The sequence below is a fragment of the Staurois parvus genome, unplaced genomic scaffold (assembly GCF_062004578.1).
Source record: "Staurois parvus isolate SC_StPar_1 unplaced genomic scaffold, SC_StPar_1.0 ptg000468l, whole genome shotgun sequence".
Lineage (NCBI taxonomy): Eukaryota > Metazoa > Chordata > Amphibia > Anura > Ranidae > Staurois > Staurois parvus.
This window is the reverse complement of record NW_028318264.1, coordinates 4,556,988-4,581,613: the sequence shown is the minus strand read 5'-3', so window position 1 is coordinate 4,581,613 and position 24,626 is coordinate 4,556,988. Positions and strand designations below refer to the sequence as shown.

The window sequence follows — 24,626 nt, the reverse complement described above, 5'->3', positions numbered from 1 at the left end:
ACCAGCTCCTCCTTTGTAGTTCTGAGCGGATTCCTCACCTTTCTTCTCATCAGTGATACCCCACGAGGTGAGATCTTGCATGGAGCCCCAGTCCGAGGGAGACTGACAGTCGTCTTTAGCCTCTTCCATTTTCTAACAATTGCTCCAACAGTTGATCTATTTTCACCAAGCTGCTTGGCAATTGCCCCGTAGCCCTTTCCAGCCTTGTGGAGGGCCACAATTTTGTCTCTGGTGGCTTTTGACAGCTCTTTGGTCTTGCCCATGGTAGTAGTTGGCGTCTGACTGACTGTGGGGTGGACAGGTGTCTTTAAAGAGCTCAGACAGGTGCTACTAAGTTAGATTAATGAGTGGAGTAGAGGTGGACTTTTTAAAGGCACAGTAACAGGTCTTTGAGAGCCAGAATTCTTGCTGTTTCTTAGGTGTTCACATACTTATGTTCAGCAGTGCAAGAATAATAAATTCTTTAAAAATCATACAATGTGATTTCCTGATTTTTTTTTTTAATTCCGTCTCTCAGAGTGGGAATGCACCTACAATGTGAATTTCAGACCTCTCCATGATTTCTAAGTGGGAGAACTTGCAAAATCGCAGGGTGTTCAAATACATCTGTTCCTCACTGTGTGTATGTATATATATATATATATATATATATATATATATATATATATATATACATATATATATATACATATATACAGTGCATCTCTAGGCAAACCCTTTTTTTTGACAGAGTGGGGAAAGGTTAGACCCTCTATCAGATCCCCATTGGAAAGATTCACCCCTGAATTTGTAATGGTGAGAACTGTTACTGAAAACAGAAAGTGAGGGTGTATCAACAATTTAGAGTTGTTACCAGAGCAGGAAGTTAGGGGAAATCTTCTAATGGGAACACTTGCCCAATGTACAACAGTCAGAGGGGAACTCCCCTAACTTTGGGAGATTTCTGATAACTTCTCTGGGACAGGATGTGAATGGAAATTGTTCAAATGATATGTGGACACCAAAGTTTAAGTTTTCCCTACTCTATACTATACTAAAAATAGGTTTGGCTACACACTTTAAAAGAATATGTTCCCCTTTTGATTTAGGGTATTAGTTGTATTTAGGGTTTAACATGTTCAAGCAGACCCCCCACCTCCCCTCAGCCCCCCTTCCCCATGACAACAGGCAAGGGTTCTGCTTCCCTTCAGTTGCTGTCACATTTGAAATCGGCATTTCTGTGTGGTGCTCCATATAGATCTACAGAATAGTGGCAGAATCGCTGTATTTATTCCAGGTCAAAGACTCTAGGCATTAAAGTCAAAGTATTAGCATGGCAGCCAGATAACTTCCAATCTCCAAGGAGAAGGCAGCAATGGCAGCCCCCTTACTTTTCTCATGACAGGGTCATTTGAAGAAACATGACAAAATAAGATCACAGGAGCATATCAGCAAAATGGCAGTGGACTGGATTGTCTTTTTTGGTTAATTATAGGGAATGTGAATTATGTTCAAATATAGTGTAGGTTGGAAAATGCAGTTTGATACTAGACTCATTTTTACCATGTGCATGAATTATCATGATGTTCTCAATCAGATCAATTGAAGGACGGATAAGACACAGTTTTGGTTCTTGCTTTTGACTGAGACCTATTCCATTTTCATTTACAACCATCCAGTTCCGATCAAATAGTAGACCCTGTTCTACGACAGGCCACTGGGAAACCTGACAAAAAGAAAATAAATAATAAAATAAAGTATGCATATATGTTTATAAAAAATTATCAATAACTATCTCTGTGTACAATTACAACCGCTTGAAAAACCATTTAGGGACATGTCACTCAATGATTCTGTTGCGGCAACTTGCTAACAACGGGACTCCTCAAGGACTGTTTACTTGTTTTTACTGCGTCTCTAACTTGCTTCCCCCTTTATTAGCAAGAAGTGATTTGTCATTATTTCAAGCCAGTGAGGGAGTGATTTCATAGAGTTAAGTGGAACGCTCATGTGAGATGGCCCCTTGTAAAGCTGTAGGCCACGCACAGGCAAATGTGAATAATTCCATTGTTTCAGAATCTAGTAGGTAGTCTAGCAGTAAGTAAACTGAAAATAAAATTTGTAGATGCACACAAAAAAAAAAAAAAAGTTATAGTAAATGCGGGATGGCTTTTTATATTTCTATAATCATAACATGGCACTTGACATGTTATGTTGTATGTTATGGTTTGCTTTATGCTATGTTAGGTTACTGACATATTTGTCGGAGGACCATTGAAATGTAATGTAGAGTGTTGGCACTTGACATTTTATGTTTTGCTAAGTAACTGTGATGAAGTTTACTAATAAATTTGTATTTGAAAAATTTCAGTGTGTTAGTCTCCTTTCATCCATTTTCTGGGCTGCACTGAGACAGGAACACAACGAAACATTGAAACATCTTCCTACTATATGAACTATGGCATAATTAAGTCTTTTCATTTTTAAAAAAAAATCTTGCAAGATATAGTTATCAGTCCTAGTAAATTTTAAAAATGTTCCAGTTTAAATCCTGGAGGCCTTTTTTCTTCCCATCATGATGAAAGACTATAATATCCTAGGATTATCTATAACTAGAAGATAAGGTGCATTTAACCAATCTCATTTTAAGCCTGATTTGAAAATATTTAATTACCTCACTAAATCCTTAAAATAAAGCATCAAACTAACTTCTTTACCTTCATTGCGTGAGACAAAATGAGGCAAAACATCAATGTGTGACCCCAGAAAAGTTTAGAGTTAACTATCAGGCTATGAAAATAGCCAAAATTTGACAACCAAGCAAATACAAAATGTATTAAGGAAATATGCTATCATTGATAAGGAGCTCTTCATAATGATCTTTATGGAAAAACCTACATTTTCTTCATATATCTAGTCTTCTTACAAGGTTTTTCTAAAGCAGTTTAAGTGATTTGATGAGTAGCTCAGGACGATTAAGGTCCCTTGGTGTGTTGTGTGTCCAATATGTCAGAATGAATAAGTCTAACTAAATGCATATTCATATTGCATATGCATATTATATTACCATGATCATTTTCATTAAAGTGGTTGTAAAGGTTTCATTTTTTTCTGTAATGCATTCTCTGCATTAAGGTAAAAATGTTTATGTGCAGCTCCCCCCCCCAGCTTGCCTAAATACTTTCCTGGGCCCAATCTTAATCCATCACTGTGCCCCAGAGCAGTGGCGCTGCTCTCTCTCTTCCTCTTCCGTGGCCTTAGTGAGAGCAGTGAGAGCCATTGGCTCCTGCTGCTGTCAATTAAATCCAGTGATGAGGGAGTGGAAAGATGGTTTGAATGCTGGTGACATCATTGTTCCAATATGGCAATGGTCAGATTTGGACAATAATTGCAACAGCATCTCTACCCCTTTGTTTAATTTTAGCTCTCAACTGGGGAATCTTCTGGCCAGTGGCTGAATGGGGCTGTGGATGATTCTTCTGTTGCTATGGTGCTGTCAGCTAGACAGCCTACAGTGTCTTAGCTAACAAGGGGATGAACATGCACTGAGAATGGAGTGTCTGCAGTAAGAACACCCTGGTCTCAGTGCTGTCCCCCTCCATGTGAAAGGTTCATGTACCTACTCTCTGCAGGTAAATTAATCTGTTGCTTCCAACAACTGTCTTGTGGAGAAGTGATGGAATTCTCTAGAGTGTCTACGACACCCTTTATGCATTCCCCCAGTGCCTTTCTAATTAATTACCATTCATACTAAGAATCTAAACATACTGCATATTCATATACAGTATGTCATGTACTCAACATACATGTGTTATATCTATTTTTTGGTTAAGTGAATTTATTTGCTTTGTTTGTGTTTTAAGTGCTAGTCCTAAAAACAAAAAACATAATTTCAAGAAATGTCTCCCTTTTCGGCAGCTAGGTTTATGAAATTACTTGTCTGTCTCTCCTGTGTTTGGTGACACAGATATTTTGCATTTGTATAATTAGGAATAATTCTCAGTGGGTTGTAGAGCTGAAATCACTTGGGAATGATGCTTTGCATCTCAGACTGTAGATGCTGCTGTCAGAATGTTCTTTTTCTCATTTTTGTAAAGCTGCCAAATCTAGTAGGTTATTACTAAACCTTTCTTAATGTAGCATCGTTTTTTATAAAGGAGAATGGAAAATGAAGCCATCGTCTTCCAATTGTAAATCTCATAAGGATATTCAATTTAAGATTACGGCCACTAGCTAAATTGACAGAATAGCAACATTTGTGGAAGTATAAACACTTTTAGCTACAGGGTTAACATTAATATGAATGGAAAGCCTACATAAAAAAACAATATATATATATATATATATATATATATATATATATATATATATATTGCATCAAACTGCCTCAGGTGTTTGAAGCACTATCCTGCCCAAGGTATGATGCTTCCTGATGTGAGTCTTCACTTCAGTTATCATTTCTACCTGCCTGAGAAAGGCCAAGCGTGGTCAATTAACAAGCCAAGGTCAGTTCAAATGGCAGGAAGAAACGTGGTTGACAGTTTAGACGGCCAGCAGAGGGATCTTCAATAAACAGGCCAGGGTCATTTCCAGAGCAGGCAGAGGTATGGTCAGTTTAGGCGGTAGGCAGAGGCATGGTCGAATAACAGGCCAGGGTCAGTTCCAGAGTAGGCAGAGGTATGGTCAGTTAAGGCAGCAGGCAGTGCTGTTGTCAAATAACAGGCTAGGGTCAGTTCAGGAGCAGGCAGAGGCATGAGGAGTGAATGGCAGGAAATTCAGAATTATGTTTTCCACACTTCATTAATATTTTACAGAAGTATGGTAACGGTGAAAACTGTCACCTATGCAGAGGCCTGGTTGGGAAGGACACTGAGGAAACTGGTGTCTTGTCTATCTTCTCTTCTAGAGCACACCCAACATTTTTTTTTTACATCTTTGACTTCTTTCTCTGGGAGGGACTTTTTTGTGAAAATGGCGTTCATGGAGTCTGCTCACTGCATCTGAGCGAACACTTTCTGATGGGCTTCTACGGTACAAAAGGGCAGTGACAATTATATCCTCCTTATAGCAAAGAAAGGACATGGATGTCTTGGTGGATTTCCGGAAGACCACATACTGTATGTATTATAAATGGCCAAATTGAAAAAATAAATGGAGACTTTTTTGCACCAATGGTGAGTTCTTCTTACAGCAAGTAGGGCTGGATCATCTGATCACTGAAGTCAACTCACCTCATGAACAAATTCTAATCATGGACACATTCTGGTTTTTGGATTGTGCCATTTCACAATGCATGTGGGTGTCATTGTGAATTGATAAGAGCATGTAGATGTCTCATTTGTCCCTCAACTTCATAGCCAATATCTCTTCATTCCGCAAACTCGACTCCCCTCACTAAAGTCTTGTGTTCACCAGCCTTTGCGGGAAGCCCATCCTACTAGCTCTCACAGTGCCACATGTTCGTGTTTTCCTTCAGTGAAGATTGCGGAAAAGGGGCTAGCTGAATTATCAACATATAGATGATAACCCTTTTCAAGGAGTGGAAATACAAGCTCCAAAATGACTTTTCCACTTGCTCCAATGCGATCTGGGCATTCAGGGGGATGCAGTTGGGTGTCGTGTCCTGTGGTTCTGTTGTATAGTTTCTAGAGTTTAACCCGATATAGGGCCCTTTTGCTGGGGATAAACTGCTTGAATCTCAGCCTGCCAGTGGTTGCCACACTTTCCTCCTCCGGTTCTGTAGGAGACCCACTTCCTAAAACAGTTTCGCAATCCAAATCAGAATCAGACTCGGAGAGCTCCTGCTGCTCTCGTCAGTTATGATTAGAATTTGGTAGGCCTCCTCACAGCAAAAAAAATTTTTAGACATACTGGGAAAGATGTGGCTACACTGATGGGTATGGATAAAGCTGCTCTAATGAGGCTGCACTGCTGGGTGCTAAAGATGCTGCACTACTTGGTGCTGATGAGGCTGCACTACTGGGTGCTGATGGGGGTGCACTGCTGGGTGCTGACGAGGGTGCACTGATGGGGATGCACTGATCAGTGCTGATGAGGGTGCACTGATGGGTGCTGATGTGAAGTGATGAGGGTGCACTGATGGGTGCTGATGTGAAGTGATGAGGCTGCACTAATGGGCACTGAGGCTGCACTGATAAACTGCCACAGATGTGCAATGAGGGTCCACTGATAGGGTGGCACTGGTGTGTATGAATAAGTGGTACTGATGTACACTGATAAGCTGCAGTAATTAGGTAGCACTGACACCAACTGATGTACACCGATAAGGTCAAGTGATGAGGCAGCACTGATAAGCTGCAGTGATGAAGCAGCACTGATAAGCTATAGTTAGAGATGAGCGAATTATTCAAAAATTCGTTTCGGCTGATTCGCCGAATTTCAGGAAGAAATTCGATTTGATGCGAATTTATTCGCTACGAAGTTAACTTATAAAAAGGGTTTCTAGGCTTCAGAGAGCCTTTAAATTAGTGCAGAACACTGTACCTTTAATTTAAATGCCCTTGGAGATGAGGAAGGAGAAGGAGAAGGAGAAGGATGAGAAGAAGGAGAAGGATGAGAAGAAGGAGAAGAAGGAGAAGGATGAGAAGAAGGAGAAGGATGAGAAGAAGGAGAAGGAGAAGGAGGAGAAGGAGAAGGATGAGAAGATGGAGAAGGAGAAGGATGAGAAGAAGGAGAAGGAGAAGGATGAGAAGAAGGAGAAGGAGAAGGATGAGAAGAAGGAGAAGGAGAAGGATGAGAAGAAGGAGAAGGAGAAGGATGAGAAGAAGGAGAAGGATGAGAAGAAGGAGAAGGATGAGAAGAAGGAGAAGGAGAAGGATGAGAAGAAGGAGAAGGAGAAGGATGAGAAGATGGAGAAGGAGAAGGATGAGAAGAAGGAGAAGGAGAAGGATGAGAAGAAGGAGAAGGAGAAGGATGAGAAGAAGGAGAAGGAGAAGGATGAGAAGAAGGAGAAGGATGAGAAGAAGGAGAAGGATGAGAAGAAGGAGAAGGATGAGAAGAAGGAGAAGGATGAGAAGAAGGAGAAGGAGAAGGAGAAGGATGAGAAGAAGGAGAAGGATGAGAAGATGGAGAAGGAGAAGGATGAGAAGAAGGAGAAGGAGAAGGATGAGAAGAAGGAGAAGGATGAGAAGAAGGAGAAGGATGAGAAGAAGGATGAGAAGAAGGATGAGAAGAAGGAGAAGGATGAGAAGAAGGATGAGAAGAAGGAGAAGGATGAGAAGAAGAAGGATGAGAAGAAGGAGAAGGATGAGAAGAAGAAGAAGGATGAGAAGAAGGAGAAGGATGAGAAGAAGGAGAAGGATGAGAAGAAGGAGAAGGATGAGAAGAAGAAGAAGAAGGATGAGAAGAAGAAGAAGGATGAGAAGAAGGAGAATTCCAAGCCGGCAAAAAGTGTATCTGCAGAGCTCTGCTATTTCTTAGGCTATTTCTGACAGTTCTGTGACATTCACTCCATACAGCGGTTGAAACATTGTATCTATTTGTTTCCATAAATGGATCCATTTATGGAAACAAATAGATACAATGTTTCAACCGCTGTATGGAGTGAATGTCACAGAACTGTCAGAAATAGCGGAGCTCTGCAGATACACTTAGCGGAGCTCTGCAGATACACTTTTTGCCGGCTTGGAATTATTCTTATTTTCATCCTACTTCTTCTTCTTCTTCTTCTTCTTCTTCTTCATCCTCATCCTCTTCTTCTTCTTCTTCTGAGGATGAGGATGAGGATGAAGAAGAAGAAGAAGAAGTAGGATGAAAATAAGATTAATTCCAAGCCGGCAAAAAGTGTATCTGCAGAGCTCCTCTAAGTGTATCTGCAGAATAGAGGAGCTCTGCAGATACACTTTTTGCCGGCTTGGAATTATTCTTATTTTCATCCTACTTCTTCTTCTTCTTCTTCATCCTCAGAAGAAGAAGAAGAGGATGAGGATGAAGAGGAAGAAGAAGAAGTAGGATGAAAATAAGAATAATTCCAAGCCGGCAAAAAGTGTATCTGCAGAGCTCCTCTATTCTGCAGATACACTTAGAGGAGCTCTGCAGATACACTTTTTGCCGGCTTGGAATTATTCTTATTTTCATCCTACTTCTTCTTCTTCTTCTTCTTCATCCTCATCCTCTTCTTCTTCTTCTGAGGATGAAGAAGAAGAAGAAGAAGTAGGATGAAAATAAGAATTCCAAACCGGCAAAAAGTGTATCTGCAGAGTTCCTCTATTTCTGACAGTTCTCTGACAGCTCCTTCACATGTACAGCGGTTGAAACATCTGTTTCCGAATAAAAACATCTGTATCCTAAATGGAAACAAATAGATACAATGTTTCAACCGCTGTACATGTGTTCCTTCTGTCAGAGAACAGTCAGAAATAGCGGAGCTCTCTGCAGGGACACTTTTGCCGGCTGATCGGGAAAAATCCGATTCGCGCACCCGAAGTAGGCAAATATTCGGATTCGACGGATTTTTCCTGAAATTCGTATCGAATTCCGGTTCGCCTGGTTCGATTCGCTCATCTCTAGCTATAGTCATAAGGCACACTGGTGGACACTGATGAACCCTCACCAATGGGCACTGATGTGCACAGATGGGCACTGATGAGCACCAATATGCACAGATGGCCACTGATGAGCACTGATATGCACAGATGGGCACCGATGAGCACTGATATGCACAGATGAGCACTGATATGCACAGATGGGCACTGATATGCACTGATGAGCACTGATATGCACTGATGAGCACTGATATGCACTGATGAGCACTCACTGGTGGGCACTGATGAGCACAGATAGGCACTGGTGAGCACAGATAGGGCACTGTTGAGAACACTCACAGTTTAGAAACCAATTCTCACTCCTTTCCTCACATTTGGTATTGATGTGAGGAAAGGAGAGAGAAAACCCAGCCATGACCTTTCTGTATTTACATTTGTGATTGCTTGTCATTTGACAGAGTGATCACAAATGTAAACAGCCTCTGCAATTGGCCCTTCTCCCCCCTCTTTGTGATGCGCTGTGTCTGAGAGACACAGTCATCACTTTCACTTCCCAATGCGCGCTGCCAGGTGCACGTGGGAAGCGCGATCACGGGAGGACGTCATAAGACACCCTCCCAGAACTGGCCGGCCGCGGTGAAGCTGTCATATGGCTATCACCCTTCGGCAAGTGGTCAAACTGCATAAAGTGTCCTTTACTGTTAGAACAGTGAGGATTCCCTTCTACAGTAAAGTTGGTGGTGTCCGTGGACAGTGTAGATAAGTTAACACAGTTCCACGTGTTTTTAGGGTGGAACATGCACCATGTTCCCAATGCTGCAGCTGCTGCCCGATGCTCCCCCATCCCTGTGACAAAAGTACGGGGAGTAGTTTCCCATTGTTGCATTGTGGCATTTTTTTAAAACAGTGCGACCTTGCAGGGCTCCACCCACATGGCCATGTCATTCATTCACAGTGTCCCGACAGCCTTAGCGGCTGTTGGCTTGTAGTTCTCAAAGAACTACCACGGAGTTGTGGAGCTCCGTGCTAGTTCATTGAATCTTCCTGTTAGTATATCTGTTTACCCGTACATCCCGTATGGCATGCAGATATACTGACAGGTCTGCAGGAGACCTGCATGGCACCAGCGATCACCTTATGGTTGGTACAATGCTTTACAGGCTCCTACAACCAAAAATAACAAATGCACATTTTTTTACATGTATAAAAATGTGCATTTATTATTTTTGGTTAAAAGGTGAACTTTTCCTTTAAGCATCTCTTCTCCAGGGAGAATAAGTTTAATGTTTGTAATCGTTCCTCATAAGTGAAGTCCTCCAGTCCCCTTATTAGCTTTTTTGCCCAAGTACTCTCTCCAGTTCAAGCACATCCTACCTAAAATCTGGTGACCAGAACTGGACAGCATATTCCAGATGTATTTTTAACAATGAAAACCAGCGCAAACCCACATATTCAATTGCATTACTCAACTTGAAAAATCATTTTTTTGCTAATAAAGATATATATAATAAATTATATATAAATAAATTAATATAAAAATAAAAACATTAAATTAAATTCATAAGTCCAGTGACAAAAAAAAACAAGTGATAAAAAATCGAAAAAATCCCCAAAAAATATATATATATTTAACAGTCCCGTGACAAAAATAAATCAATTTATAATTATCATTGGATTCTTCCGTGTTACTGATCCCTTCACCATCCACCAGTGCAGAAATCAACATTAACCGCACTCACCAGATATTAGTAAGTCACACGCCTTTCAGGAATATTAAGGGCTCCTAGACCCCCTTTACTTTTGTGAGACCTCCAAATGCTGTTTCCTCTTATATTTGATGTGCCAGGACATGACCGCTCAGACTTCGATTTATGTATCAGATTGTTCAGGATTCTGGGGACCCCAGGACACTGGAGATTTTCTTTGGGGGATTCGGTGAGAGGAGTAAGCAGAAGAGGTACCCAAATATAAGAGGAAACAGCATTTGGAGGTCTCACAAAAGTAAAGGGGGTCTAGGAGCCCTTAATATTCCTGAAAGGCGTGTGACTTACTAATATCTGGTGAGTGCGGTTAATGTTGATTTCTGCACTGGTGGATGGTGAAGGGATCAGTAACACGGAAGAATCCAATGATAATTATAAATTGATTTATTTTTGTCACGGGACTGTTAAATATATATATATTTTTTGGGGATTTTTTCGATTTTTTATCACTTGATTTTTTTTGTCACTGGACTTATGAATTTAATTTAATGTTTTTATTTTTATATTAATTTATTTATATATAATTTATTATATATATCTTTATTAGCAAAAAAATGATTTTTCAAGTTGAGTAATGCAATTGAATATGTGGGTTTGCGCTGGTTTTCATTGTTAAAAGTTTTTTGGTCTTTGTACCTGTGCACAGCAGCATCTCACGGGGATTTGTGTGTTAAATAGGAGAGTCCTGGGCGCTGAGGTTTTGTTTTCTTTACATATTCCAGATGTAGCAGAACCAGAGTTTTGTAAAGTGTAGAATTATAGTTTTATATCTTTCGGAAAACTAATCTGATAAGATTTTGTTCAGATCCACATGCACATGTATAAAGAGTTGCCAACTGTCCGTAGATTTACGAGCAGACTGTAAATTTCAACCATTTATCGGCTGTCTGTATATGTCCATTTATGGATGGTGGGCACCCATGGAAAATGCCAGGAAAATCATTATTCACACTGCTCATGCACAGTGCCAGAGACGGGCGATGATATTCGGCCTTTTTCTGTGATGTTATCACTAATGTTGTTCTGTATCTATAAAACCGCGTGTCCACTTCCCGCCTGCTGCCTTTTTGTTGTCCTCCATGAGCACGTTTGCCTGTGGAACTCTGTGGAACTTGCAGTGTGCTTTCTCAAAGAAATTATCTGCTATAGTCCTCATATTTGCTTTTCTCCTTCTCCCTTTTTGTGCTGTTAGGTTTTCCTGGACTGACACCACCTGCTATTGACCAGCCACTGGCATTGCCTCCAGTCCGTCTGGATTGGATCCCTTTTCTAGCAGTTCTGTCCTCTGGTAAATATGGAATCCGGTTGTTTTGGAATGTCTTTTTATGTGTGATGGTTACTATGGGGATGAACATTTGGGTGGGGGGAGTAGGAGTCTGTGGGGATTGAAGTCATAAAGCTAATGTTTTTGTTTCTTCTTCCCAGCAACCTTTACATGATTGAGAGAGCAGCTGTATGGCTCTACAGACACCACCACCACCAGCTCATCTAAGTCCTTATCCTTCACACCAGTACACCACACACACTTTGTCTTTGCAGCATACTTTAGTGGGCAACATGGACAAAACAACACGATTTTCTTTTCTTTTTAGACACCTTCTAAGACTCCACATCCACAACAATCTTCACACGTGAAGCATCTCTGCCTAATTGCAGCTAGCATGTTTTATTAGTACAATTCTTCAGAAAATTCTTGAATCAGTTCTCATTAACTATAGCTTTCCTGACTTTCGTGTACACATACGGCATCTGCATCAAACAAGGCATTACTGGTAGAGGTTACTGAAAGGATCTAGATAACCTCCATGTTTGTTAATGTACGCCATTTTAAGTATTAACCATTAGCCGCCCGGCCAATGGCCGTTTGGCGGCTTCAGATGTGCCTCTTCATTCCGGGTGCACGCCATTTGGCATGCTCCCGCACATGCGCTGTTTGCGCTAATGCAGAGCGGCGCAGCAGTGCGATCTGTCACCGGCCGTGCACCTCGGACACGGCCGATGACAGATCCGAATACCGGCTCCCGTTGCTGGTACCATGTGACCTGCTGTGACCAATCACAGCAGGTCACATGACAGTTTGTATACAATGGATGGCTTCATTCATGATGCCATCCATTGTATACTAGTGCCTAGCTGTGAATGGTCACAGCTAATCACATGCACATGTCATGTGATTAGCTGTGACCAAATCACAAAAAAAAAAAAAAAAGCTGAATGAATCGATTTCATTCAGGTAAATGCTTGCTTATAGCAAAGTAATTCTTTGCTATAAGCAAATTGTGTAAAAAAAAAAAAAAAAATACTGATCACTTCCCCAAAGTAGTACAATGTTACTATGGTAACATTGTACTACTTTGGTCATAGAAAGATATGAAAAAAAAATCTTAAAAAAATAAAAAAAAATGTAATAAAAAATTAAATATAATAAAAAAAAATAAAAAAAATATATATATATTTTTTTTTCATACTGTCACCAGTCAGTGTCCCTGTTCACCGCCATGCCAGTTATATGATGATGCTGTACTGCACTGGTGACAGTATGTAAAAAAAAAAATAGTGAAAATAATTTTTTTAATTTTTTCATTTTCCGAAAAATTATGACAAAAAAATACAACTTCAAAAAACTCGCCATGCCTCTTATGAAGTACGTCGGACTGTCTACTCTGCAAAAAGGGGTAATTTGGGGGATATCTGTATTATTCTGACATTCTTGGACCTCAAGAAATTAGATTGACCGTCAGTACTTCAGGATTGATCAATATTCGGATCTATACCATAGTTTGTGAACTCTATAACTTTCCTACAAACTAAAAAATACATCCTAATTTGGGTTATTTTCACCAAAGACATGTAGCAGAATACATTGCGGCCTAAATTTATGAAGAACAATTATTTATTTGTAAACTTTTATAACAGAAACAAAGAAAAATGTGTTTTTTTTTCAAAATTTTTGGTCTTTTTTTTTAATTTAGCAAAAAATAAAAACCCCAGCGGTGATTAAATACCACCAAAAGAAAGCTCTAGTTGTGTGAAGAAAATGATAAAATTTTAGCTTGGGTACAGTGTTGTATGACCGCGCAATTGTCATTCAAAGTGTGAGAGCGCTGAAACCTGAAAAATGGCCTGGGCAGGAAGGTGTAAAATTGCACGGTATTGAAATGGTTAAGTTAGCTTTTTGCAGATATATTAGAAGTTTAATGAAACTGTTTTAGTTGCTCAAGGATGTAACAACAGAAGCTAACATGACCCTGACAATGTCTTTGTCTGGTTGTTTCTCAGAAAGTTAGCCAAAACAATTTGTACCAAGAAATGTATATGTCATGTTTCATGTAGTTAGCTCATGATGGAAAGTTACAGTTTTTGAAACTCGCTCCCCCCCTCCCTTATTTTTCTGTATCCTATATAATCTTAGTAATGTCTAATAAACTATGAACATCTCTGAACATAAGCTGCCGTTATTTCCATGTTCAAGGGGTGTTCCCAGAATTCTGCTGATAAACCAGGAATCTCTCCACAGACCAGGGGTCTCTGAGGGGATAAAGAAAATCATCCTTTCAGTTACACAGTCAGTGTCAGTTACTAAAATGTAAGAGGGCTTGTTTTAGGCTGGTTTGACTGTAGTTTGGTTTATTGATTCAGTGTAGTGAGATTTAAGAGGGCTCATTCAGGGATGGTTTGGCAGGAGTTTGGCTCCTTGGTGGCTAATTGACTATGGGACTTAAACTGAAGGGAAATCCCTCCAGCTTGATGCTGGTAACAAAACTGCTAGGTTAAATTAACATGAACCTCATGGAAATTGGAGAAATATTTTTTTTTACTCTGTATAACTTAAGCACATTGCTGACACACTAGCTATATGTTTATAGCTTATAAATTGATACTTGCACTGTTTTGCACTTAAAAATGCCATTTGATGTACTTTTTTAAAGTGTTCGTAAAAAATTTGATGATTTGTTCCAGTGGAAATTTGGTGCTGTTCACAAATTTTGAGCCTCCTGTCAGTGATTACAATTTTGAGGAGTTGGCAACCCTGCATGTATACTATTTAAATTTAGATAGTATGGGGCTTGGGGGATGTATATAGAAGTTACTGACCGTTGACTTATGTTTTCTATTTTAAAGCAAAACTCTTTTAAATGTTTATTTAGAATAAAATATACTGATTTTTAGTAAGAATATACTTTTTGTGAATTATCTGATCAATTCCTAATAGAATATATGCACTTCAAGAAAGCCCCCTATTGGTTTTGGTGATTTCTGGCGAATCCTTTTTTTTGTATTTAAATACCAAAAATATAGATTTTCCAATATTCATTCCCAAACTGACCCAAATAATAATATAACAATTCAATTCATCCAAAGGTCCAACCATTCATATATATTAGTATACATATTTGTATTGGTATTATTCAGTCTATCATGCATGCTACTGCCAGACTCATCCACCTTACTAACCGTTCCATATCTGCCATCCCTCTCTGCCAATCCCTCCACTGGCTTCCCATTGCCCAATGAATAAAATTCAAAACATTAACAATAACATGTAAAACCATTTATAAAACTCTGCCCCCAATTACATCACCAATCTTGTCTCCAAATATCACCCAAACCGTCCTCTCTGCTCCTCGCATGACCTCCTGCTCTCTAGCTCCCTTTTCTCCTCCTCCCATGCTCATCTCCAGGACTTCTCCAGAGCCTCCCCCATCCTCTGGAACTCTCTACCCCAATCTGTCAGACTATCGCCTACTCTGCCAACTTTGAAGCAATCTCTGAAAACCTATCTCTTCAGGGAAGCCTATCCTTCCTTCAGCTAATAATGGAATCTTCTATTCTTCCTACCAGTCCATCCCCCCACAGTTACTACCTTTTGTACCACCAGCCCCTCCCTCTTAGATTGTTGGCTCCAAGGAGCAGGGCCCTCCTAACCCTCTTGTATTGAACAGTATTGTTGCTGTATTGTCTCCCTTTATTTTGTAAAGCGCAGAGCAAACTGTTGGCGCTATATAAATCCTGTATAATAATAATATTAATATTATCATTTGGACATTAGATCAAAGAAGGCGTCTAGCAGTATGTAATACAATGTTACACAAGATATGGATTGTTTTTTTCACTTCTACTCTGTCCAATTTTCTCTCATTTCATCCTAGTAATTGATTAGATTGACTTAATATTTAAATCAGGCCTTGCATTACCAAAAAAAACTACTATTCAGTGCCTCCCCATCCCCATGTATCAACATTTGTTAAAAACACAAAAAAAAACCCACATTAAAAGCTCTGTATACAGGCCAGGTGCCTTGTATAACCTTCATTTTAGATTACTAGGTTTCATTGTTAAAGTGGTCAAAAAAAACTATAGTAGAGTCTTAGACATTTTCATCAGTAGGCTTCAATACTTGCAAACAACTTTTTACCTGGTTAACTAAACAAAAACATTTTAGCTGACCTATAACTAGGTTTTTTCATCTCTAGAGCCCATGACTAGACAACTATCCTTCTCCAAAGACTTTCAACTTTAGCTAACTTAGCCTATTCTTAAAATTAAGGTATAAATGATAACGCCGAAGACAACTCACATGCCAAGACATGAAAAAGTTGCAGTGTGCTACCCACACCGTCCTCTCACTACTTTTAAATCCCTTTGTACGCAACCTACCCCTCCAACACACACACACTGTATACCTCCTTTATAATCCACTCCTAACAGAGGCTTCCCCTACTAAACCCTTCTATTTTGTGGACTGGGAAAGGGAGCACACACAGAGGAAGAAGTCCAGAAATCTTGTATTTTAACTCAAACTCTCCATTGCGAGTGTGGCACAGGAGAGAAATTATAAAGTCATTATGAGAAGGTAATGCGGCCCTCCACGTTTGCATAAAATATTCATCTGACCGATGCTGGCATGGTTTGTCTCGTGTAGGTACTATGCAACATACAGTGTATGGTGGGACTGCCCTATCTTATGTCCATTCTGAGATAATGTATTCATAATTTATAATACCTTAGCTTCAGAGATAGTTCCCCAGAGCCCTCAAATTGCATTATTTTCTACGGAATCTATCCCTAGTGCCAAGAAAGGACTCTTGCACTTTTTCTTAGTGGCTGCCAGGGCAGTATTATTCAGGCACTGGAGATCTCAGCTAGCACTCTTCGTCTCAGAATGGATGACTGAACTGAAGAGTCTTAAGAGAAAGGAAGAATTAGCACAATTACACAAATTATATTTCCATTTTAGGAAATTTGGTTCCCCTGGAAACTCTTTATGGAAAGTACAAATTTCTCCACTCTTCTGCCTTAGAGCCTTCCAATACTTGGTTTTTGACCTCTGCTATGAAAGGTTGATTACCTTGGAGATACAAGGACATCTTATTGCCAGAAAAAGGAAGCAGGGAATAAGCTTTCACTGACTTTGTCTAGGCAGTCTCACTGCAGCCTCTGGCAGCCAGGGATCCTAAATCCCATAAGAATGCGTTCTTTACAGTGCTGGAGTTCATTCTGTTGAAATTTGGAATCCTGAGTTGGCAAAGCACCTTGTCTCCATGTTGGCAATGACTTCTTGCATATACCCTGACATTAAACACCAAGTGTAATGTCCCTGGCTGCTCAGTTTTAATCCCATGGGAAAAATCTGCCCCCAGGGGGGTGCTTTCTCCTGTTTCTGCTTCTCACTGCTTGCCACCTGAATTACATGTGCTCTGAAATAGAACACAGGTCAAATTGCCATCGGGTAAGTTGATTCTGCACAAAGTTCCTGCCAGCTGGACATTTGGCTCTATTAATAATAACGGGACAAGGTAATTGTCTTGTTCTCCATCTAAGTAGACACATCTCAGTCTAAAAAAAAAACCCTATGTGGGGAGACATAAATATATACACCCCTAGAGTTTTCAATCACTTTTCATGGAATGCAAGGCGTATGCTGGTCTGTATTTCTCAAGATTATGCCACAGTACATTGAACAGAATATTATGGGGTACCCCCTAAGTTTTTGGCTTAGTTACTATGTGATGTTCTTTTGAATACAATATTTTGTATAATGTACGATGCCTTATGTGATACCTGATACTGTGTAGGTTCTCAGGAAATTCTATATTGTGTATTACATTGATGTAATATTGGTTGATGTTGAAATCCCAGATTGCTGATGTAAGCTTCAATTATTTAAAATTGTTAATTTTTGTTTTACCTTAATGCATTTTTACATTAAAGTAAAAAACTCCCCAATAACTGGTCTCCCTACACCCCTCCTCCCCCCATGCACTATTTCCTGGTCTTGTAAGTAACTCATGCAGCCTGTGGATCCTGCTGCTGTCAGTCACATCTTGTTAGGATGGAGTAGGTGGAGTGGCTGAGCTATGCTGTGTGTGTCTATGGATGCACACAGCCTGGCTCAGGAGTGCCCCCATAGGTCCCCCCGTAGCATGGGGGCATTCACATGAAAGGAGTATCAGAGTGCCAGCAGAGGACTCCAGAACAGATGGTAAGGGACTGCTCTGTACAATACCGTTGCACAGAGAAGGCAAGTATAGCATCTTTTTTATATTAGTAAAAAAAATAGCCTTTACAATCACTTTGAATATTACTGGTGTTTAAGTTCATGCTTATAATCAGATCAAAAGAGTCAATAAATGTTTATGAGGATAGACCAGCATAGTTTTACCAGGCAGGATAAACTAAAACAATATATTATGAGATATCTTGTTAGCATATGCACAAGGATTTACATTTCTATGACAACTTCATATAGGAAGTTAATTGACAAACAAATTAAACTGAAATGCTATAAAAAGAGACTGAAAAAAATAATTGCCTGTTCATGTACTTCTAACTACTGTGTGAGATTATCATCAAGTAAAAAGTAAACCAAGGGAGATAGGGAGACCACAACAGTCCAAGTACACTTTTAACATACACGGAGGACAAGAACACACTGAAAAAAAAAAAACACATGAAAATAACACTTTCAGGGGTCTATGGCTATTGGCTAAGAACATTTGCCCAGAAAGGGAAGTAATATGAGAGACCTTAGCACTGTGTATACAGTCTATGGAGATTCCTGTGTGAATGGCCGAATGGATGGGTGTTGGGCCATACAGTATCTAGCTTATTAAGAAGCCCGCAGATGCCACCATCCTAACCAACAGTAACTCATCCCTGATCAGTACATTCAGTTGTCAGTTAGGGTTTCTTGCCTGACAGGTGAATGTAAACAGAGGGATGGTGTAAAAAAAAATGTGTAGAACCCCCCCCCAATTTCATGACAGGCCTTTTAGATCTATTATGGATTTTAAGGGGGACACCATAAAAAAAAACAAAAATGGCATTGGGTCCCTCCATATTTCATATCAAAACTTTATCTAAGCATGCAGCCTGGCAGGAAGGGTAGGAAAGGGGGAATGATTATATGCCCCCCATCCCCCCTGAACCATACTAGGCCACATGCCCTCAACATGGAGTTATCTTGCCAGTGGGGATCTGCATGTGGGAATCTGGAAGTCACCTTTAACAATAGGGGCCTAATATAACATCCCCTCATGTAAATGAGTGTGGGGTACATAGTATTCCTAATTATTATAAAAAAATGTAAAACAGTAAAAACACACAGTTTTGACAAGTCATTTAATTAAAAACGTCAATTGATGAAATCCATCAACCAGCAATGCAGATCCATGTCCATCTTGATGCCAGAAATCAAACCACCAAAAGTAAAGAACCTTCTGCCCATATTTGGTTTGTGATTTCCTCCAGGAAGCCCCACCTTACTTTTACTTTAAAGCAGAAACTTGAAGATGTAATGTGGCAGGTGTCAAGTGACAGGTTGGACATTCCAGTGGACTTTTTTCTTTTCTTTTTTTAAGTTTACTTTTTTTTGTAAATGAGTAGGGCTAATATGCACCTCATGCTCATTCATATTGGGGGCTGTATTTGGGGGTTCCCTTATTATTAAAGGGGACTACCAGATTCAGATAAGCCCCTCTGCCCACAGACCTCACAACCACTGGGCCAAGGTTTAGGGGAAGAGGCCTCCACATCAACATGGGGGCAGGGTGCTTTGCCAGGGGGTCCCTCCTGGCAAGGTACCCCCTCCCCCATGTTGAGGACATGTGGCCTGATATGGTTCAGGAGGAAGAATCACATCCCTCTCTTTCCTGGCTGGCCAGGCTGCATGCTTGGAAATGGGACTAATGGAAGCACGTGCTCCATGGGGGAATCAAACAGCAGGCTGAATTTGTGGGGAAGTTAAGTCTCTACAAGACAGATGACTACCAGCTGGTATGGAATTTGGGGGGAACCCCCCTTTTTTTTCCAACAGGGTTCCCCTTATAATACAGATTACTCCTGAATGGTATGAACTTTGGGAGGACTGTCCCTGCCCGTTTGTTTAAATTCACCAGTTAACTAGAAACCCATGGCTGAATGTGCCAGAAGAGGATTAACCACTGGTTGTTAGGATGCTGGCGGGTGCTGTTTCCCTAACAACCAGGAGCCCTGAGCAGGAAGCATTTAGCAGCTGTAGTAAAACTGATGTTAATTGTTCCAGTTCTGCAGCAGCTGGAGGTTTGGCTCAACCAAACACCCATTCATTGGACTTTTTGCTGAACATTTTCCTACAGCACCTAGTGTTGTAGATACTATCAAGACCTTGAACCATCAGTGTGAAATGGAAAAAATTTTGCTTTGCTTGCTTGAACAATGCTAACTGTATTATAGTTGCTTGATGGACAATATTTATTTTTTTTTATTTTTAGCTTATTGACTTGTCCTGTCTACCATTAATGTGAATCTCTTACTTGATTGGTTGACCACTTCTCCTCTACCCCCACTACTCCACCCCATTTCTCCCCCTCTTAATACTTACTCCTCACTTCCCTGCCCCTCATATTCCCTTAAATACCACTCCCTCCCCCTCCTTTATCCTTTGAAGAGGTTATTACATTCTGTATTGAACATATTAATACCTGAACTTTGAAACTCAATGGTTAATGCTTACATTTTTTGTTTTCAACCCTTTGCTTGCGATTATTACTGTTTTGGCACATGTGTTCATATCCTTATGAAGCCTCACCATACTGCCTTGTAATGTTCCATTTTTTTTTCTCTAATAAAGAAATATTGGAAATAAAACTCCAGGTGTGGATGGTCCTTCAAATAAATAGTAATGGCCTAATATAGATTATATAGCTGTGTTTCTTATTTTTTTTGCTTTAATACACTATAAAAATAGTATTTTCCTATTTTAAAGAGAGAGGCACTCTATTTTAATACAAAAAGAAGGCAAAGAGTAAAATGAAGTGCAACTTGTTTCACCCAATATCACTTTTCCTTGTCAAAGATTTTTATTTCAACACGAAGCACATAAGAAAAAAGGAAAACAGACAAACAAGCAGGCCATTGTGAGGCCGAATGTACAACAGAGTACAAAGAGTGAAACAAACCCAAGACCCAATGACTTGGGAAAATTATACATATGTAGGACACAGAAAATTGAAACCCATAGAGAGCCTAATATCCACCAAATACTAAAATTCTAGAAGTATCAGCCTGAAAACAAACTACTACAGGGTACAGTAGGCCTCTATACCCAAGTGGCAGTGACAAAATACGGCTTGAGGAAACAAACAAAAAAGACTGCAGAGGCACAGAAGTATGAAAGACAAAAGCACAGCCAAGTGAACTATTCAGTCACAGGCTCAGCTGTTGCAGGAGGATAGAAAATGAAAAACACACACACAGATACAAATACAAATAGTAGAAAGGAAGAATAGAGCCAGAAGAGGAGGGAAAGAAGAAAAAGAAAAGAAAAAGGTCCCTGAGGATGGCACATCACATCATAAGCATAACGAAAACAGTAATTTCCCAATATCACTTTTAACCACTTGCCTACCGGGCACTTTCACCCCCTTCCTGCCAAGGCCAATTTTCAGCTTTCAACACTGTTGCCCCTTGAATGACAATTGTGCGGTCATGCAACACTGTACCCAAACCAAATTTTTATTTTTTTGAGACAGGTAGAGTATTCTTTTGGTGGTATTTAATCACCACCAGGATTTTTATTTTTTGCTAAACGAACTAAAAAATACAATAAATTGAAAAAAGTAATTTTTCTTCTTCACTGTGTGCTGATGAGACTGCACTGATGGGCACTAATAGACAGAACTGATAGGCAGCACTGATGGGTACTGACCGGCATCACTGACAGGCACTGAAATGCAGCACTGATATGTGGTACTGATATGCGGCACTGACAGTCACTGATAGGTGGTACTGATAGACTGCACTGATGAGGAGGCACTGATAGGCAGCACTGATGGTTATTGACAGGCATCACTGATGGGCACTGATATGTGGCACTAATGGGCACTGATATGCAGCAGTGATGGGCACTGATAGGCTGCACTGACTGGCGCTGATGAGGAGGCACCAATAGGTAGCACTGATGGGCATTGACTGGCATCACTATTCGGCAGTGAAAGGCAGCTCTGATTGACACTGATATATGGCATTGGACACTGATGGGCACTAATTGGCGGAAAGATGGGCACTGATCAGGGCACTGATGGTCAGTGCCCTGATTTTCAGTGTAGATGTCCCTTCTGAGGAATGCTGCTTACTGGCTCTTCTCTCTTCATGTGCTGTCAGTGTGAGGAAAGGACTGCCGATAACTGGCATTTCCTGTTTACATGTGATTAGCTGTGATTGGACACAGCTGATCACATAGTAGAGCCTATGTCATTGACTCTTTACTGCGATCGGTGATTCACTGTGTCCTAGGGACACAGCTCACCACCAATCACCACGTGCCCCTGGGGGCGTGTATGCACAGCTAGAGTGGGAGGACGCCATATGACATCCTCTCAGAACAAGAGAACTTTTGCCCATCCATAATTTTTCTATACAGATGTTATGGTTTATGTTCAAATATAACTAACTGCATAACAAAAAACTTCAATACACTTCTCTACATACACCAGACAATATTAATGATTATTTGGTGATATCAGTTGATAAAGCCATGACTACATTGAATGGCATTATTTGTGGGATATCCCTGAATTTTCTAGCTTTGCAGATGGACATGGAGCAACTTGAACCCTATAACAATAATTAATACTACCATGACCTCGACTTTTGAATCCCAGTCCCTGTGTGGGGAAGAATAGGCATAATGAAGGGCATAATGTCACAGCAGCAAACAAGCTCTTAATGCAGGCCTTGAAATTTCCACTCGCCTGCTCGCCAATGGCGAGTGGAAATATTGATGGGGGCGAGTGTGTCCCCCAGGGCCGTCTTGCTGAGCAGGCTCGGAGCTCAGGCTGGATCTGTCATTGGCACTGGGAGCCGTCAGACTGCTCAATAGCGGAGCGCAGTGAAAGCAAAGCAAGGAGTGTGTGCTGTGCTCTCTGCCTCCCCCTAGAGTGCAGTACCCGGCTCTGTGAGTGAACAACGAAGTACTGCAACTTTTTATAGGGGTGTGTGTGTCTGTGTATGCATGTACATGTGTCTGCGTGTATGTACATGTATGTGTGTGTACATGTGTCTGTGCATGTACATGTGTGTGTGTGTTTGTGTGTATGTACGTACATGTGTGTGCATGTACGTACATGTGTCTGTGCGTGTGCATTTCTGTGTATGTACATTTATCTGTGTGTGTGCGTGTCTGTATATGCCTGTGTGTGTATACATGTGTCTGTATGTGTGTGTGTGTGTACATGTGTCTCTGTGCGTATGTGCACATGTTTCTGTGTGTGTCTGTGTGTGTACAGGTGTCTGTTTGTGTGTGTTTGTTGGTGGCGAGTAACTCTTAAGGCCTGGCTAGTAGCTCAGGACTTGAAATTTTAAGCCCTGTCTTAATGGATGGATAAAGAGAAGGCCATATTCCAAAGGGCAAAGAAAAGATATCCAGGGTCTCTATCTCCTATTAATCAAAGAGTAAATGGGTAAATAAAGTCACATTGATGTCAAATGGAGTCCAGCAGTACGGTGAAATATCAAATTAAATATCAGATTTGGCTTGAACTGTCTGAAGCACTCAAAGATGAAATTGCTCAGGTCGAAATACCTGACTCGCTGGAGAATGTCTTGCAATAGTTCATAAAGCTTGACTGTTAGATACGGGAATGGCAGAAAATAACAGTTCCTCTTGATCTACATGGATGCTACCCAGAGCTCCTCCTTGTACAACCACCAGTGTTCCATCCCAACCAGCAGCTTCCACTAATGTGGAGCCCTTGCTGACTGGATTCCATTGTCCAGCATTATCCCCCAAAGAAAAGTTGTGTTGCCACCAGGATAATTTACATTTATACTGTGGAGAGGATGGTCACTATTTACACAGCTATGCAGTTCAGCCTTTCGGCCTGGTAAGTCTATACCTAGGTGCCCCGCAAACCTCCATGTCTCAGGGACTCAGTCAGGTCACTTTACTCTCCCTGTCTTGTTGCAGGTGGCTGAAAAGGAAACCAACTACAAACCATCCTTGACTCTGGGGCTTTCTGTACATCTTTCTTGCTAGGCATCCTTATATTTCACTTGTACATAAAGAACTAGAACTGCAGATGGAATGCACCCTAAATCCAGCGCAGTCACCCAAGAGACTTCTATCTTGACCATATCCTGTGTTCACTACTGCTTCCATTTATTCTGGTAACACCCTGGCATCAGGTGCACAACCCATAGATCAATCAGGCCAGTGGAAGCATAACTTTTCAATCTGTTTATTGTCAGCAGCATTGCTTCTGTCCAAACTCCAAGGAGACTCACTCTTTTGTGTTCAGCCTGAATTGGCACCAGCCTACTCATACCAACTGTAACCATGACTTCTTTATGTCTTTGACAAAAAGAAAGCAGACATTCTTAGTCCACAGTCTTACAACTACTCTATTGAGTTGCTTCCAGATGCAGAAATTCCTTTTGGTCACATCTTTTCACTTTACAAACCAGAACTGGAATACTGGAATGGACGATAATAAATCAATAAGAATTTTTAGAAAGGGTTAGTTCATAACTATGCAAAAATTGCCATATCTAAAATTTAGATTTAAGGCCTTGCCAGGCCAGGTAGGCTTGATCCTTTTTCTAGATTCACAATCCACATTACTTATTGGGGATCTAAAAATGGCAAACAGGATGTATTATCTCGTATGTTCCCAGAAACTGAGGATTCCTCCTCTCCTTACATTATCCCCTCTACACAATATTTTTTGCTGATGCAACCTAATCTTATGTCTTCTATCAAACAGGTTTCTGTGCCAAATCTTGAAGGTGTGTTGCTCTGGTAAGAAATTTTGTTTTGGCATGAAGACAATCTTCATCCCCCCAGAAGTACAACCATACATAAGACTTTTCATGACCACCCATTAACAAGACATATTGGTGC

General features: G+C 40.5%; 1 protein-coding gene across 1 annotated transcript in view; it reads right to left on the bottom strand.

Annotated features, from left to right (window-relative positions):
• The window catches only part of MOCOS (molybdenum cofactor sulfurase), a 553,751-nt gene that overhangs the window by 50,003 nt on the left and 479,122 nt on the right, over nucleotides 1-24,626 (bottom strand). The window contains exon 9 of the mRNA XM_089689064.1: nucleotides 1,543-1,705. Within this exon, the coding sequence (XP_089545190.1) occupies nucleotides 1,543-1,705 (163 nt within the window). The remainder of the gene's footprint in view (nucleotides 1-1,542; nucleotides 1,706-24,626) is intronic.